The sequence below is a fragment of the Pyxicephalus adspersus genome, chromosome 9 (genome assembly GCF_032062135.1).
Source record: "Pyxicephalus adspersus chromosome 9, UCB_Pads_2.0, whole genome shotgun sequence".
Lineage (NCBI taxonomy): Eukaryota > Metazoa > Chordata > Amphibia > Anura > Pyxicephalidae > Pyxicephalus > Pyxicephalus adspersus.
The window spans coordinates 9,485,562-9,505,515 of NC_092866.1; the positions used below are offsets into that span (position 1 = coordinate 9,485,562).

At 38.7% G+C, this 19,954-nt stretch overlaps 1 protein-coding gene across 1 annotated transcript in view; it reads right to left on the reverse strand.

Annotated features, from left to right (window-relative positions):
• Positions 1-19,954, reverse strand: part of CDH13 (cadherin 13) — a 433,078-nt gene that overhangs the window by 320,933 nt on the left and 92,191 nt on the right. The window contains exon 2 of the mRNA XM_072422511.1: positions 6,973-7,084. Within this exon, the coding sequence (XP_072278612.1) occupies positions 6,973-7,084 (112 nt within the window). The remainder of the gene's footprint in view (positions 1-6,972; positions 7,085-19,954) is intronic.

Below are 19,954 nucleotides of genomic sequence, written 5' to 3' on the forward strand. Positions count from 1 at the left end.
CTCATCACTGTGCTGCTTCTCCTTTACTGTCCATTTGCAGGCTTGGGATGAGTCCTTGACAGTCTGGACTCAAAGGAAGTGAGTTGATCATTCTGGATGAAGACATCTAGTGGTGATAAAGCAGAACTACAATTTAGAATTAAAGGTCAACATAACAGCAACAATGTTACCTTTTATCGTTTTGCCTTTTATTCTACAATAAAGGAAACCTGAACTGACATCAACAGAGATCTATGTGATTCTTTTACCAATTCAATCAGCTGATATTTTTCTTCCTGAACTGGCAATCTCCTGTGAGTTTTTTCCTGCTACCAGGGGCTCTGTTAGGGATATATACCCCTACTTCCTTTCTGGGGCCATCGATTCTACCAGATAGAAAGTGAGGGTAAAGCTCAAAAAGCAATACAAACGAGGAAATAAGAACCCCTATCGGCCCTTTATTTCTGTTTTGTTCCAAAAGTGAGGAAAAACATTCCTACGAATGGAGCCAAAAATAACAGGAAAAACCCCGCTTTGGCTCTATCCCACTCCCTGTTATCCATACAAAACCATGTTATAGGTGGGCATAGATTTCCATGCCATGCAAGCACTTTGGCAGTTTGGCTGGGTTCTCCTCTGTGGTGCGTTGCAGTAACATGGGTGTTGGTAACCCACAATAACACAAATTCTATATGCAAGCAGCTTGCAGTGCCCTTTGTTTTGAGCACCCCAATGGACCAATACAATGCAACTTTAACTCACATGCATTGCGGAACCAGAACACTCGTTAAGGCATCGACAAACATTGCCAAAAATGGTGAAGGTCCATTTTTTTGGCCATTTGGGTGCGTTTCCAGCCCATTAGCTTTGGGCTAATGCAACACATTGCAGGAAAAATCTGCAAACTCAATCTTAGCAAACATCAACATTGTTTCCAGAAATGGCCGCCGCCTGTTGGGATGGGAGGAAATTATCTAAGTAAACACATAAAGGACACAGATGTTAGACGTTTGCCGGGTGATTTTCCACACGCTAATGGCACATTCCACAAATGATACATAAAGGCGTTATTAGCATGGGTGGCGGTGAGGTTGTTTTGCTCGAAATTCTAATAACGCCATTAGTATCCGTTCTTTAATCTGGGCTGGAAACACACGTTTGTTAAAAGGCCACATTCACCCAGGAAAACATATTAACCTTCTGTGCATGTACAGAGCACTAAAAACATTTAGTCTAATACCAGGCTGCCAAAGATTTTATTTTATCTCCATGAAGATGGGGGAACCTTTATTTTCTCTAGGAATATTACCCTGTGTCTTGTAGCACTGCATGCAACTTCCTCCAGGAAAATAATTTGCAAGTCTTTCTAAATTATGTTTACTGCTTTCTATGTCCCCACTGGATATATTCAATTTCTTGATTTGCCCTGGGGACCACCACTGGAACAGAAAATAGGTGGAGATCCTACATTTTTGTGTAGTTTAGGTGTGGGGGAGACTTGCAGTGGGGAGAAATGTTCTGGTAACTGCTCTCTAAAACTGGAATTCTTTTGATTTCTGTTCACTTCTAGTTGCCTAAGAAAGTAATGAGAGATTTCCCGAGCTAGGCCAACAGAGCAAGACATAACTTTATAGGATATTTACGCCTCCCTTCTCTGCAACAATGAGAAAAAAAAAAAGTTCTATAAAAGTAAATGAACAAAAAGAATTGTGCCATCAATTAAACGTCCTATTTGCACTTTCTGTATCAGGCATAATCCCCTCAACTAACCAAGTTTTCGTTGTCGTAGTTGTTGGGCATGTACGGCACTTGAGTGTCCATATTCAGTCTTGTGGTTTGCCCGGTTCTTGGTGGGGTTGTAGGTTGGAATACAGTGGAGGATTCTGAATTGGCTACTAGCTTACACATGGTGAAGAACATTCTTCGACTGTCCCACATGTTCAAGTAGTGATTTGGAGATGCACCTTAGTTTTGATCGCTTTTTGTTCAAAGTGAATCCACTATAGCAAACCTCATGCTGGGCATACGCTATGCAGTTTTTTTTTTTATTATAAATAGCAATTTTTATTGATATCAAAATTCCAATTGATTTAAATGATCCTTCTGATGGATTACACCTATTCAAATGTGACATTTTAGTTAGTAATATGATTATTATCCCTATTATATCAAATTAAAAAAACTGGCCATGGCACAAAAATTGTTTTTTACTTCCCTAATTATTTTTTTTAGAGCAACATGGGGTCCAAAAAAAACATCATAAATAGATCATAAATACTGATCAAAGTCGTATATTATGTGACTAAGTGTAGAATAGGCTTAGATGGGAATGTACATAACGGGAAGAGTCCAGTTGGCTGGCGGTTGCCAAAGAATGGCTTTTCAGGCAGTCTTCACCAATTGTAATTATACTTGTACTATAGATACAAAATGTTACCTTTACAATTGTTTTGAAGTTTGCTACTTGCACCCATCCATATTAATTTACAAACTTTATCTATTTCATGTTTAGAATCACAAAATACCAACATGAATGGCCAAGGAGAGAGGAGATGTAAAAGCAACACTGGTGCCGCAATATAGGAGAGTAGCAACATGGAGCCATCAGAACTACTTTGGCAGTTGCACTATGAAGAAAGAGCAAATCTAGTGATCTGGACAGCAATATTACTGTATCAATTATTTAAAATGAGAATCTGGATTTCCACTTTAAACAAATAGATCTCTATAGACATGACCACCAATTTCTGTGCTCCATGCCAAGAAAACATCCTATGTCTAACAGTTCCAGCATGGCAATTGTCAAACTCTTTTGATCAGGGCTCACTTGTACCTTTTGTCCTCCCAGTATTTGTGGCCTTATCTACAGGCTATTAGTTCTTCACAAATATGACCTCTAAATGCTGTACAGTATGTGGATTTGGTACGGAGCTCATTTCCCTTTCAGGTCAGTCTCCAAGCAATATACATTTCCTTCTCATCTTCAATCCAAATGGTGAGCTATTGAATATATGAAATTTTACACCCTCCCGCTTGTGTCTTTGCAGATAGCCCATCGATTTAACGCTGTAGTTATCCCCCCTGGGGCAGGTGGCAGTCATTTTTTATATTAAATTGTATAGTCCAGGTAATATCGCAGGAGCTGCTGATAGGATTTTTATTTGAATGCATTAGTCGTGTTCTCGGCTAACAATACAATTTGAGCCCTTTCCTGCTTGTTTTCCATTCCTATTTCACAAAGACGCAAAAAGAAAGAGAGGCCCCCGTAGACCCTGCTTGGTTTGCAGGAGCATTTATTGCACCTGTGGTGGGAGGAACAAGGAACACGTTTATGAAAAATATTATTCTATTTGCTGCACACAACACGGCTTGATTTTGATGGAGCGATCCATCGAAATATGGTTTGCGAGTGTTTATTATGGGGCCTCGCGAGAAAACAATCAATGGAAGTTTGCTCATTTTTAATAATGTTTCCACAAAACATTTTTTGCTACAATAATTAGATGTAGAATATGTTTGAAAATGCTTTCTTTATTTAATAAAACTGAACTACAAGCAATACACTGGAGCTGTTCTACCTGTTTTATTTGAATTCCTGTCAATTCAGTCTTGACATGTACACAGCACTGGTAGACGGGCCGAGCAAGCATAGTCACCTACCATGGTCAAGCAAGAAAAGTGAAGACAGCTCCCTGTCCCCAGCCTGTGATTGGACAGTCAAGGGGCAGCAACAGACAAATGAGGTCATCTCATATGCATGCAAACACCTTATTGTCCCCAAGTACTGGCCGTTCTTCTCCTACTGCTGCTGTACAGAAGAAAATCAAGTCAAATGCAAGTAGTTATAAAGGCTGCTTTCTATGTATTTTTTAAAACTACTACTTACAGACATTTGAACTTATGGACACTTTTTCACATGTGTACTGGGCTAATCTGACCAGTTTTGGTAGACCCACCCAGTAGCTGCAACTTTGGTTACACAAACAGCTGAATTATTCAGAACATTGACCCCCAACCCCTCTCCCCTTGTTCTGAAAGATTCTATACAGATATTTGTTTAGAAAGAGAGAGAGTCTGAAGGAAAACAACTTCTGTGATTTAATTTGTTTTAGGGGACAGCGAGTTCACCTAGACAACAAGGCGTCGGAGTCTATAGAGCATTTCCAGAGCTTCCAGAGCCATATCTTGTTACTTATCAGCTTCTGTGAGAACTTCTGAATCTTCCCATACTACTCACATAAATACCACTCTCCAGCTCTCCATACTACCTACACAAACATTTCTCCTGGCTCACCCAGTAATACTTACACAATGCTACCTACACATCTGAGATCTTCCATAACTACATACCACTCCTGGAGCTCCCGATTTTACCTACACAAACATTACCCCTAAATATCCCAAAACAACCTACATAAATACCCCCAAACCCCACACAAGTACCAAATACCCTACACAAGTACCAAGAAGCTTCCCTAGTAACCCACACAAATTCCACTACAGGAGCTCTCCATACTATCTACGCAAACCTCACTCCCCAATCTCCAAAAACAACTACACAAATACCCCTCCAACCCAGATATTCCCCATATTACCCACACAAATATCATTCCTGGACCTCCCAATACAACCTACGCAAATGGTACCCCTAAATTTCCCAATACTACCCACACAAAAACCCTCCCCCCACCCAGATATCCCCATTTTACTCACACAAATTTCATTCCTGGAGCTCCGATTACAATCTACACACGTTACCCCTGAATTTCCCAATACTACCCACACAAATACCCCCCTCACCCAGATATCCCCATTGTACCCACACAAATATCATTCCTGGAGCTCCGATTACAATCTACACACGTTACCCCTGAATTTCCCAATACTACCAACACAAATATCTCCCCAACCCCAATTTTCCCACATTATTTACACAAATACCAAATAACACATCAAAAGCTTCCCATATCACCCACACAAATACCAACCAAGGAGCTTACCATACCATCTATACAAACACCAGCTCTGGATTTTCCACTGCTACATACAAAATACCCCTTCTTCCCACATATTCCCATACTACCTACACAAATACCACCTTAGGAGCTCCCCATAGTACCTAAGCATATATCACCCCAGGAGCACCTCATTCTTTATACACAAATGCAACCCCAGGAGCTCTTATTTTTACCTAAGCAAATACAAACTTATTGAAAATTAGAACATAGGCACCTTATTATTCCTTTCATACATCTCAAAGTAATGCCAAGACATATCAGGAGGTCGGTCACACTGGAAACATGACTAAACTATGACAAAAGAGCTTTCTACCACTTCCTGCATTTGCAATAACAAGAATAAGTCAACTTCAGTAACTACAGCACTGATTCATAGCTAGAAAGCCCTGAATTCATTCCATTGCGTTGTAATGTAAATGAAAACAGCAAAACTCTTCTTGTGCTCTTTGTAAGTTATTGTAAAATCTTTAATAAACAGTTTAAAAAATGAAGTCTAAAAGACTAAAAAAATGGTCAACGGCATTTCATAAATCACACGAAACAATGCTCTTTTCCAAGCCAATCTCGTTGAGAATTGCCTAAATTATGTTATCATTCAAAACACTGAATACCATTATTTTGTGCATCAAAACAAAATGATAACTACATGCTTGTTCTTCATCTGACTGTTTATTATGGGGCTAAATCATGATTTATAAGAGTGTCTCTGGAATCAGAAGAAGGCAAACAAATTACCTTGTTTGGAGGTTTTACTCCTCAAAAGTTATTTTGTTCTTAAAATGTTCTTAAAACCTTCATCTCAATCAAAGCAGGAAACAAAGTGTAAATGTATATTAAACAGTAGGAGGAATTCAGCAGGAAAAGAACCATTGGGAAGCCTTAATAAGTCAATTCATCCACAGGTTCAAGAAAGGGTTGCATCACATTAATTAAAGTGGACCTATCACCACAATTTTTACTTTTTTTTAATATAAAGTAAAAATGTGTTTGTATTTTTATTATAAACATCTTTTTTTTAAAAAAACAAGGGAGGCCCCTCCCAATCTGTCTTTACTGCCACGGCGGTAAAGACTAAATATACCATGTATCCCAGAAGGCCTCGGGTTGCTCCTTCTGTGCATGCTCAAAATCAGGCAAGGGTTTTTCTGGCAAAAAAGTGAGATTGGAACTTTTGGCAGTGTTTTTTTTTATATTTACCGTAGAATATGTCACCAGATCTCGAACCTGGGCAGCATGAGATCAGGTGATGTAGGCAGAAGGCGAAGATGAAAGAAGAAGATGGTGACTGAATGGTGTGGTGGGTAAAGGGCTCTGGGGAAGAAACAATAAGGGCCATTTTTTTATTTTAATGAAAGTACCACTTTAAACCAACCCCTCAAGGATTATAGGGACACTGCAACCCCCAGAAGTACTTTTATCCAACAGGTCAGACACAGGAGTACACAAGGTATGAGGAGATGAGTGGCTGTTGCCATGAACTGTGACCAAGCAAGGACTTATAGGCCCTGATTTACCTGAAAGCTCTCCAAGGCTGGAGAGAATACACTTTGATCAGTGAAGCTGGGTGATCCAGGAAACCTGGAATGGATTCCTTAAAATCATTTGCTATTTCCTAGCAATGTTTTGAATCCTGGACTAGATCCATTCCAGGTTTGCTGGATCACCCAGCTTCACTGATCAAAGTGTATTCTCTCCAGCCTTGGAGAGCTTTAATAAATCAGGGTCATATTGTCCATCATAAGAAACATATGCTTACCATGAGAACTGGGACTTGAAAAGAGGCAAACACAGAAGCAGCAGTGAAAACCACTTCTGCCCAAAACCAACTTTAGTATGATTACCTATCAATAACAAAAACACACGTCTCAAAAATGAAAAAAATACATAATTTTTGTAAAATGTACATAATAATTTCTCCAATAGGCCACATTCTCATGTCATGCACCATAAATGTAAAACAAGCAGATGGTCCTACCATTTAGGACGAGCTGGTCTTCCAAAAACTCCAATGGCTGCTCTATGTAAAATATCTTCTGTTGGAATCCTGGGATGCAGTCGAAATCTCGTGCAACAGCAAATGCAAGAACCTGCAGGAACAAAGTGAAGCGTTTTAATATCAAACACTTTTGGGATCTGGAAGAGTGTTTGCAAACAGCAGGGTCCTTTTTAGCCTTCTAGGAATCTGACAAAACACCCCTTCTGCTTCTTCCAGAACAAGAATAAAGCCGAGGTATGGATTCTTCATATTAGCTGTCACGCTCCTTTCTAAATATAAGGGGATATCAAAAGACTTTACATCCTTAAGATCTATGTTGATGTCATTTCTCCCTCCGCTTTATAGGCAGAATTGAATTTTTCAGTACTAGCATGAAGAGATAAGGAATCAGGTTGTATTCTGCAAAGCTGCTGGGGGTTTAAAGTGAAAAATCATCTTCTACTATAAAGCTTTTTAGTACAAAAGTTTCAGAAAATGTTGTGATTCATTTTTAGTGGACCTTTATGTAATCTTATGACTATGAATAAAGCCATGACACCCTATAGATCAGCCTCTCTTAACTTGTTTATATGGGAGAGCCATTTGGGTCTTGGGGAACCCCTGGTATAATTACTATATCCACAGCTTACAGTATGGTAGCATGGTGGTCAGTGAGAGGCATATGTCTTACTTATTTGGGCAGTAGAAAGATTGACACTCTTAAAGATAGCCCAAAAAAATGTATTGGTGTCAGTGGTAACTGACCTGAGAAGCAGAAATTGCGCTGGAGAAACCATAGGATTCAATAGAACCCTGGTTGAGAAACAGTGGTATAGAGCAACAAAATATGTTTTAACCTTGTATTTATTAAAACACAGTTTGCGAGCTTCATTCCAATTAATTGGTCCTAGGCTTAGATGATGTTATCTGCCTTCCACAGGCTGGATAAAGCATTTTCTCTGTCCCCCCATCCTCCCAGGGATTTTTTAGACCAAGGTTGTCTAACTCCACAATCCTCAGACAGGTTGCTTTAATATTTCCCCAATGGACAGCAGAATATTTATTAGGTAGGGTTTGCAAAGTGTCATAAAATCAGGGTTTATAGGAACGTCCTGGCTAGTACATGGCCCTAAAAGATTGTAATTGGACAGCCTTGACTTTGGATCTACTTTTTAATTTTGTAGAAAGCCTAGTAAATGAAGCAGAGGCATGATTCTGTCATTGGGTCTTATTTATTAAATGTCTTCAAGACTGGAAAAGGTAGGCTATAATGGAAAAATCTGGGTGATTCAGCAAATCTGGAATTGATCTGGTCCAGGATTGAAAACATTCACCAACAGTATAATGTGCTAATAGCAAATTATTTTTAAGAATTCTATTCCAGGTTTGCTTGATCAAGCAGGTTCTCCCATGATAGTCTATCTTTTACAGTTCTTGGAGAACATTGATAAATCAGGCCCACTGAGCCAGCATCTAGGTAGATGTTTGTACAAAGATGGCTGTTATCTTCTGATGAAGGTACTGCTGGGTCGTATGATCCTTCTGGGAAGAAATGCATGGAAGCATCACACAATACTTTGCCTTAGCTTAGCATGAAGAAATCTATGTGGCCCAATTAATTGAAAATCAACCTTAAAACAGAAGAAACCAATGGATATGGATGTTAACCCAATTGGTGGCTGAGTGCTTATGTGACTACCTTGATTCAGCAGAATGGTATGAGCTAAATGTTATATGACCTATAGCAATACTTTCTTTACTTTGCCACAACTCCCGTCACACCTTATCTGGCTCCACCACTTCTGGTCCACTTCTTTCTCTCCATGAAATTAATATAACATCAATCTGTCATTTGGCATCACATAGCACCATCATTTGGCACTACCTTCTTTGACTATTATTAAATCCTATTATTTTACAAAGCCAGAAAATAAAAATTGCTAATAAAAAGTACTTTTTTTAGTTTTAACCAATTATTTTTGGAATATATTAGCTTCATGGCCCATGTAATTGAGGAAAGGCAAAGTTAGGAGGTATTAACTATTCCTCACCCCTTTCTCTATTTATTTCAACTTTCCCTCCCCAGGTAGCTTTACTCAATGACACAATAATAAAACAATAACATTTATTTATTCTACACCAAGAAAACGCAGCTGTACCTGTGACCAGAGGGACAACAAAACAGATGAGCCTCGGGGTGAAAATAAATAAAATCTGCCTCTGATTGTACACAAGCGACAGGTTAATGTAATCTACGAGATGACACATAGGAAATGTCTGTATTTTTTCAATTATCTTCCCACAGTTTGTAATTGTGTTATCCATTTCTTACACAATGCTTCGGTTGCACTAAACGCCTATCCTATTGCTGTTTGCATGGCGGGCAATCATTGTTAATGAGGGAACATGGAAAGGTTTAAATTACGGGCAGCTTACCATGATTTTAGGGTAGGAGAAGCTGCTTCACGTGACACAAGGCTTAATGTGTAATCAGGCTGGTAAAAGGGACTTTGTTTTAGATTGTTACACCAGTTTATTACAGGAGATTGTGTTCTAGTGTTCCTCGGACATGGCTCATTTCGGTTCTATAGCTGTTTGGTAGAACATGTCCTGATGTTCAGGTTCAGGCCAATCCTGACGCCAAAAACCATTGAACTCAATTGGGAAAAAAAATCTGATGGCTTACTATGGTCTTATTATGGACTTAATATAACAATACTGCATCTAGAACATAGCTTTCATTTTCATAAACTGGGAAAATGTTTAAAACATTGGGAGAGAGGCACATTTATGTGGCTTGGAGGGCAGAATATCTCTGTGCATAAATCCTGGTGACTGTATTACGGAATCACTAGGTATCATTTATGGGTTACTAGTTATGATATAAGCAGTGTAGAAGCTGTGTGCTCCACACATGGGGCAAACACAGGATTTAAAAAGATGGGAGAGGGGGAAATAATTCTGCAAGTCAATAGTGTGCAATACTGGGGCAGAGGTAATACAAGAGGTCAGTATTCAGTAATATAGTATGCAACACAGTTCACGTGTCAGTACAGTGTACACAGGCCAACAGTATATGATATAGAATGTAGAGCTAGAGCAATATTTTCCTCTGGATTTTTTTTAAGCTGGGTGGCATTTAGGTGTTGGTGAGTGGCAGCCCCTTTATTGTGCCCCAACTTTTCAGTAACCACCTAAAAACAGCCGGGTCATCACTAAAAAGTGTGAATTACACAGAGTGAGAGGGTCATGCCCTGAAGGCCAGTCCTACATGTATACATCTATGTATGTAATCACTAAAATACATACACCACCTATCACTTACTTTTAAATCCCTTTGCTAGCATTGCTGACTGTCGCTCCAAAATCCAAGTCTCCTCCATTCCTGATCCCTGTTCTTGCCTGCACAGGCACCCCATGTGGGGATGAGCGAGAACAGCCTTCTGATTTGCTGAGATGTCCAGCTCTCGCCAAACAGAAGGATTTCCAGGGCTGCATCATGCAGCCCTAAAAAATCCTCTGCAATCCCCGGGCACTAGAGGTTAATTAACTAGCTGTGGCTGCATTCATTGAGAAAAGTGTGCGATCCCTGGGGCACTAGAGGTTATCTAACCTCTAGTGCCCGAGGATCGCGCAAATTGGAGGATTTCCAGAGCTGAATGCAGCTCTGGGAATCCTCCTGTTTTAATTTCCTCTTCAAATGGTTTCGCAAAATCGGTTCGGCGAAATTTTGCGGAACCATTGGAAGTTCGATTAAATTTTTGTGAGAAGGCCAGATGCATTCTCGCTCATTCCTAATCCCATGGTATAGCTCTAGAACCTTAAGTCCAGCCATCCTTCCCCCATTTGGGCTCTTTTATCTCTAGCAGCCCATACTGATTATCTTTCAAAGAAATGCTGACCAGCAGCAGACAAACATGGCTGTGGCCTTCTCATAGAGCTGATGCACCATGTGGGACTGCACATGTTTCATACACCTAGGACTGACCCTGTCAGCAAACCTCAAACTTTACTTTGGTGCCCCAATAGGTTAAGCACTGTTGCAAAAAGGCCTGTCAGAGGCTATCTTTAGCCTATGGCCATGCAAAAAAAAATTGCACTAATTTTGCCTTTCTCATTTAGAAACTGGAGAAATTCAAAAATCACATATCTAAAATAACTCAAAAAAGTATTTTTTTCCTAAAAAATAAACTCCAGAAAGTCAGTATGACTGTGTCATTTACATTAAATTCAATTATCAGCACTCTCACAACTTTATGTGTGCTTCTGTACGTCCTTGGAAAGGTGACTAATACACAATAGTTTGCGTACCAACCAGATAAACCAATTTATTTTCTTTCCCCCCTTGAGATTTAATCACATTCCATGATTATTAAAGTCCCCTATTTGCATCGTGCTGTTTGTGAAACTTCAAATTAGTTTATAAACAATGTAAGATGGTTTGATAGTCACAGGGAGGAGTATTTATTGGGACTGAATACAAAACAACAGTAAATGTAAAAAAAAACAGGTGGCATAGAAATGCTCAGAACTGTATTAGTTCCATCTGGTAACTATTTCTCTGAAGGGCTCAGCCTACTAGTTTGCATCTCAGAAAGTCTATTCAATTTTGCTATTTCCCAAACCAGAGGGCTTGCAACATATATAAAGCCATCTTTTTTATATTCAGGTTAAAGCAGCATAGCATTAGATTCTTTGAGTTCTAGTTGAATTTTTTTTTTCGTTCGTAAAATTGATCATTAACCAATAAGTCATCAACTAGGATGTGCACCAGTGACCTAAACATTTCTGTTGTTACATCTCATTGAGTTTGACTATTAGAGTTTATTTGACCTCTGGAGTCATAGTTTTTCATCCCTGATGAAGGAGTGACGGAACTTCCGAAAAGTATTGGCTTTTTTCTTCTCATGTTGCTTTCATATTAAGGGGGGGGGGATAATATTGGACTACCATTGCTGGTGCACACTACATCTTTACCTCTGGGTCTCCACCGGGGAACTTCACCTTTCCTATTTGTCCTAATGACTATTTGTCCTAATGGAGTTCTTACTGGAATAGGAACAGAAAGTAAAGTTGGGGATACAATGGTTTGTCATAGTAATTCAGGATTTAGTTAAAAAGATCTTTCATTTTTTGTTTCTGTTGTGCTTTGAGAAAGTGAAGAAATATTGGAAGATTTGTGGAGACAAACCTACAATTTTCGGTTTCTTTGTCAAGAGCCATTAGTGCAAATAGCGCAGTGTTCTCAACCAGGGTTCCATGGAACCCTATGGTTCTCCAAAGATTGCTAGGGGTTCCTTGAGTAATGACCAGTTTGTGTTTAATTGGTACCATTGATCTTTTTGGCTATCTGTAAGGGTGACAATTTTCCCAACGATCACCAATATACTGCGAGCTGTCGGTATAGTAATCTTAGCAGGGGCTTCCTGGAGACCTGAAGTTACATTAAGGGTTAACATAGCTGAAGTAGAGAGAAACTAAATCTCCGGAAAAGGTTTCGGCTATATACGATGATTTGAGTGCAAGAATTTTTATAAGGCTGTAGGAGAACTGGGACAAAATATGAAACACCAACATAATGCTTTTATATTATCATCTTTGAGACAATTCTTGCATAGTCAGGGCCCTGATTTTGTTCTCTATAAAAAATTACTCATGAAATAAGCAATCATTATCTCCTTGGAGATATACAGCAAGAAGTTACTGTGCACTGCTAAAGGTCACCACAAACAATGTGCTTCAGAGGTGAGCATTCCAGGTATGTGCTTGTGTTTCAAACAGAATTATCTCCCATAACACTTTACATTCATAGAAATATTTATGCAGTAGCAAGACAGAAAAAAGGTATTGTATTCAGATCTGCAGGTGACCTTGCAAACTTAGAACTGAGGACAAGCCATGAGATTGATTGCTGTAGTCATGGAATGAAAGCGGAACTGCCAGAGCATTGGCTGCTACCCGCTACGGTAGGTCACCGAAACTAATTAAGATGTCAGAAGTGCAATTATGCCCTAGACAAGGCTATCAAAAGCTAAGATAATGTATAGTAATGATACAGTAACACAACGTTTGCGAGAATGAACTTGTCAACAGTAATGAGGACAATCAGGAATTGGAAGAAAGCTGTTACTCAACAGATATGCCTCGATTTATTCACTTAAAACAAGCAGGGGGCTGCGACAGGCGGAACGCTTTGTTTTAACTTGTGTTTTTATCTTACAATATGTGTCTATATAATGATGGGAATTAACAGAGAGTATACTGCAGCACTGGTAGAAACACAAGATCATATTTTATAGCTTTGAGATACGGCATTATATTGCATTTTCCTTGATCATTCTAAATATGAGATAAAGTCAAAATGGACAGGCTGTATGTGATCTGATACCAGAGAAGATCACTACTGTGCATATGAGAGCAGCTCATTACTGTACTCTTTGTGAAACATAACTTCATAGTCTGTACAGTGTTTCTGTAGCCCCTGCCTCCCTCCGTCATATGCATAAGGAGACAGATGGATGGTGTCAATTCTCCTTAAATTTGACTTAAGATAGTTTGAGTGTTCAATATTTGGACACTGGGCTCATGGTTTCAACAGTAACCTTAAGTTGATGCCGTATAGAGTTGGGGCTGAATTTAATAAAGTCTCTCCAAGACTGAAGAAGATAGACTATCATGAGAGAACCTGGGTGATCCAGATCTCTAACCTCTTTGCATACTGTGGCTGGATGACCAATACCTTTGTATGATCCTGGCCATGAGTTCTGACCACTCTCTTGCCCATGGCTTCTGGATACCAAGTCTAGTTGACCATCACTTATGTTTGACCCTGGGCTTGTCTCCAGACCTCTCAAGCTGTACCTCCTGTTGAACTGCCCTTTAAAACATTTGTGGACTCTCTTGTCTTGTTTAGGATTATGTACTCATTCCTGGTTCTCTCTCAGTCCTACCTTAGACTCCATCCTTTGGGAACTTAAGTCCTGGGGCCAACTGAGTGCTTGGACTGCACAGCTAGCCCCCCAAAGCTGAGCAAGCTAACACAATGGTTCCTCCAACTAATAAATCACTGCAATATCTTATAGATAGGTAGGTGTGATGGGGAACCAAAGGATGGGGTCCAATGTTCCAGAAGTGTTGAATGTTCCAGTTTTTCCCAGAGGCTTTAGAGACTAAAGACAGAATTTCATTTATCCAACCACCAAAGAGGTTCAGAACTCATTGCATTTTTTTTTACTGTTCAAGAAAAGTCTCTTTAAGAGCTTTTACGAGGCTCCACTTTGCTTTATTGCATCTTGGACAGAGTTTATTGACTTATCTTGAACCAACCTACACTAAGGGGCCTGGGGATAATTCTTTTTAGGATTGCAATCAAATTCTGTTTAAAGAAATGCAACGTCTGACATGGTGTTAAAAAAATTGTTTTTGTTGTAAAATCTGCAAGCGAGGATTATTAGTTTTTTATGGAGATGAATTGATGTACTCATGAGGACCTTTTATTCCAGGCATCGCAAAATATACCAAATTACCAGCAAAAAAAAAATGGATGCTGTTCGGTCCTGTGGAAGCCATAAGTATAGCATGCAGCAACTCATGCTGGGAAATACTAGCATGCTTTCCTATAAAATGTCTTACGTTTCAAATGGATCTGCATAATGTGAGGTATTATTTAAAAAGTGTAAGAAAACAGGCATGAAAATAGGTATAATAGTTTTCTATCATTCATGACAAGCTGAGATGATGATTACCAGCCTTGTAATATGTATGGCAGGTTTTATGGTTATTCATATTACATGGCTATAGGCTGTTTTTCACCTGGAAAAAAAAAGAAGCAGGCTATTCTATCTCCTAAAACGGTCATACTGTGTTTTGTAAAAGGTATGAGCAGTAAACACCGCACAACAGCTTTTCTCACAACTGTTTCAGATCCCTTTATTCAGTTTTTATATTTCCTTGAGGTTTGTACTTTGAAAGTCTACCACTGATGTGAAGAACATAGTAAGCACCTTATTCAAATTCATAGTATGTTAAAAAACAAACAATCGTATACATTTAGAGGAAAACTAACAAGTAGCACATACATTGTGTCTCAAGAGATGAGGTTAGGATTAAGATGAAGAAGAAGCTCATTTCTGGTGTCCCTGTAGCACTGTTTTCTGGTGGCACAAAGTGACTTCTCACACTTGTACGCCATGCCAACAATGGTCGTGAGACCACTGGCTGTGTTTTCTAAAAACCACAGCAGGAAAGGAAATTATCCATTTACTAATGCCAGGAAGAGTACATATATCTACATATAGTGGCAATGAGTTCTGACCACTCTCGTGCCTATGGCTTCTGGATACCAAGTCTAACTGACCATCACCTGTGTTTGACCCTGGGCTTGTCTCTGACCTCTGAAGCTATATCTCCTGTTGAACTGCCCTTTTAAAAATTTTTGGACTCTATTGCCTTGTTTAGGATTATGTTCTCATTCCTGGTTCCTCTATTAGTCCTACCTTAGACTCCACTTTTTAGGAACTTAGGTCCTGGGGCCAACTGAGTGTTTGGACTACTGCACTACTAGCCCTCCAAAGCTGAGCAGGGGCTAACACAATGGTTTCTCCAACTAATAAATCACTGCAATATCTTATACAGAGGTAGGTGTGATGGGGGAACCAAAGGATGGGGTCCAATGTTCCAGAAGTGTTGAATGTTCCAGGTTTTCCCAGAGACTGAAGACAGAATTTAATTTATTCACCCACCAAAGAGGTTCAGAACTCATTGCACTTTTGAACATATATTTTGTACATATATCTACATATACATATAGCAAACAGTTTGGTGCAGAGGGGCATGGTAGAGATAATGGAGTAGAGAGGATGGGAGAAGGTAGGCGGTGTTGGAAGTCTAACATTCGTCTTGGTTATCACTGATATAACTGCCAAATTTACATGTCAAATTTACAAATTTACATCTAAATGAAGGTAGATCATATCTTACATAGCACAAAACATAGGACATTTTTTATAACAGTCTGTTCCTAAAACATCTTTAGGCATATGCAAACCCTAAATCTATTATTGGAACACATATTATTGTAAATCTTATAACAGGCACAAATGTCATGGAGTGCAAAGAAGAAAATGAGTGTTTTAGAGCTCCCAGAGGTGCAATGTTACCAAATATTTCTAAAGAGTGTCTGATATAATGCGGTTGGAGAAAATGTTTGACAACACACTTCAAAAGTATTGTGAAATGTTCATAAGAAATGGGACAGTGCCTGTAGAAATAAGGAATGAAAAAAAGTCCTGTGATCCCGGACAAACCCTCAACTATATTAAAGTGCACTTTGTGGTGTTCATGATGTAACATAGTTCAAACTAACTTATATATTTGGAAAACCATGAAATAAATGCAGACATTTCAATGTGTATGTTGCACAGGCATGAATGCCATAAAACAGAAGGATGAGATAGAAAATTCCATGGGTTTATTATATAACTGGATTATTATGATGATCAAGAATTGTTCATACATTTACAAAATTTGGAAGAACCACTAAAGATATTGAAGACAGCAGATGGTATAAATTTGCACAGATAATGTGTTATCTAGCTTGGCTTAGACCTGTGTTGTACTTTTATTAGGTACATTGTTCCCAGGTAGAGAACTAACTGCCCTCTGTATAATTACATCATAAAAGAAGAACAGAGTTCAGTTGTCCTCGTACAAAAGGTCTGGTGAGTGTCAGCCCAGAATGAGAAGAATGTTTGTAGTGGACTCAAAGGCAAAAAATAAATGAACAAAAGAAGACTAATGCAGCCACTGCATCTAAAGACCGGCAAGCTTCAGTAAATTACAGTTCTGCCTTTTGGTTTATATTGACTATAAACACATTTTTGTAAATCTGTCTCAAAATATTTTAAATGGATACCTGGCCACTAACAGCACTTCCTATTGTAGGATACAAATGCTAAGCTGATACCGTTCAATTACCAGCCTGCCACATGTTATTATTATCACCTTGCATGTATATAGAATCAACATATTACACAGCACTTTACAAAGTCCATAGACATGTCTATCTGTCCCTCAAAGGGGCCACAATTTAATGTCCCCACCATAGTCACTTATCATTGACACAGTCTAAGGCCATTTTGCGGGGAAGATACAAAGTCAAGAGTGCTAGTCATTGAGCCAACTGTGCTGTTTTATTTGGCTGTGGGGTTACTTATCAGACCTATCAGACAAACACCCTAACAGCCAACGTAAGAAGCAAACATTCCACTTCTTTATTTAGGAAAATACAAAACAGATTCATAAAAGTGATTGTGTACAACGAGGCACAGTGCCAATTGTTCCAATATTAGATTTAGGGTTTGTATACACTTAAAGGTGTTTTGGGAACAGACTGTTAAAAAAATCCCACGTTTTGCGGTATGTAAGTTTATGATCTACTTTCATTAAGTTATGTAAATTTGTCAGTTGTATCAGTGATTAACAAGACGAATGTTAGACTTCCAACACCGCCCACCTTCTCCCTTCCTCTGTACTCCATTCTCTCTACCATCCTCCTCTGCACCAAACTGTTTGCTGCAGAAGTTACTTATTGTCCATATTGTGCAAGTCTGTAAAGAGTCCTGGTTATCAATTTCCCTTATGTTTGTTTGTTCCCCCCCATGGTTCAATATCTTCATTACAAAATGTGTGAAATTTTGTATTGCCAAACCATATTTTGCACCAATCCCTCTCGAACACACCTCTCTCTTTGACATATACTATTCTATGGCACAGCACATACTTTTTATTTTTTTTTTGACAACAATTCATTTTATTTGTTATTTTTTTTTGGCATGTATGACAATTACAGTACAAAAATGTTTCTCTTATTCTTTTATGCTGTATGACTGTATACAATTTTTTCCCGACTGAAATTAAATCTGAAATATAAATGCCACAAAAAAAACATATACTTCAATAAGCAGCTCAAACAACAAAAGAACAATCTAAAAACTAAAAAGCTTTCAGAACACTTGAAGTGTTCCGTAATTTGAATCCACTTTGCATTGTACATTGCACAATTTAAATTTCTTGGAGCCCTTTAATTTTCATAAATGTTTTTGTTGGGAGAGATTTGTGTACAATTTCTCTATATCACAAAGACAGGTGATTGTTTTTGAGCTTTCTTAAAGCTTTAGGAATAATTAAAGCTTTCTGGTGGAATTCATTAGCAGCTAGTCCTATTTTTCAAGGCTTTAATGTTGATTATCGTTCTAAGTTATTGTTTTGATTTAGCGAAATTGGAAGACAAATTGCAACATTGGGTTGGGTTACTGGCACAACAAAAAAGTAAAAATACCTCTGTGGTCAAGGTAATTTATTCAATTTTGCTCAACAGTTGTAGGAATTTAAATGAAAGGGATGTGCTATGCCTTCAATGGAATAAAGAACAAAGATCTATTTTAGGATTAAAGCATAGCAAGATATTCTTTTTAAGGCAGTAAAGGTCACAGATGTTCATTGAAAGCAAACTTAAAGTTCACTGTCACTTTAATCTACTGGATAGGTGCGAGGAAAGGATATTGGAAGCATTGTAAGGCTACCTGGGCTTCATGGCGCTTGGTCAGCCAAGCAATAGTGCATTGATCGGCACACAGATTGGCCACCATTGACCGAGCTTTAGGTTTAGGTCACAGGACCTGGATCAGAGCACAGTAAGATCTCTTTGTAACTGGTATAATAATATAAATTCTCTCATTTTCCATTCTGCCACCGTGACTGTTTAAATGGAAGCAATTAAGCTCACTTTAATTATGACATTTTAGTGGTGAACTCATACAATGAGAAGCACAGCAATGCAATGCTCATTTATGAATTCATCCAACCCAGGGTTTCTGGTTCAGGGGCATCCAGGCTGCACATTCATGTAGGTAACTGTTTTGTGGATCCTTGATATGTGTCCATGTTAGTTGGGTACCTGTCCCTTACATTAGTGACAGTTTTGGCTGTATGCTCAGCATTCCTATTGAACAGCAGCTGATAAAATAAGCAAATGATTAATAAGCTATATAAAATAACATAGATATAAATCATTCTTGATTATTTCATAGACAGAAAAACACTAGAGCACAACCCCTGCACAGCAATGCTAAGTGGTGACCACAGCTGCCATACGTAATGCATTCATTTGCCCCCATGTACATATAAAATGACCAATGACAAAAAAATGTATAGTATAATTTTTAGGATGATTGCATAGTCAATAAATTCCCCTCTCCTATACCTGATTGTCATTAATAAGGTTCACGATAAATGTACCTTCCCTGACAAAAACATTGATCCAGGATTCCACAGTGGCCAGCCACGTCACTAAAACTGGTCATAGGACATGGAAGACTCCATTGGAACTCAATTCTTCACCAGTAATCACATAAGGAATGCCTAAGCTTTCTGTTGTCCGTCCAATTGGGGCAATGACCAATCAAAGACTTGGCTCTATCCTACATCAATGATCACACAAGCAATGCCTAGGTTTTTCGGCCAAGTGTCCAGTTTGGACATTGGTCAACCAGAGCCTTTGCTATGACTCCAACCCTATCTTTTGGCAGTGATCACATGAGCATTGCTTGGCTTTTGGTCAAGTTTCCAGTTGCTGAATCTCATAATGGGTATTGCTTAACATATCAAATGTCTTCATTTATGACTAAGTGTGCCAGATGGAGGCAAGGAGTAAAACGGCAACCTCATATGAACACAGCAAGACTTTAAAAGATGCAGAATAAAAACTATACATATAAGCACCGTGCCCTAAACAAAAGCAATTCTTTCTTTTACAATGTGCAGCATAAATCTGACTTTTAAACTAGGTCTACGATACGTCTCTATACAACTATTCACTGTAATTATGCCATAGCGTTTGCCACAAAGGAAATACAGCTTTCGTGTTAAAGCATTTGTTACATTTCTTGCTGGTTTTTCTATCTAACAAACAGAAAGGCACATT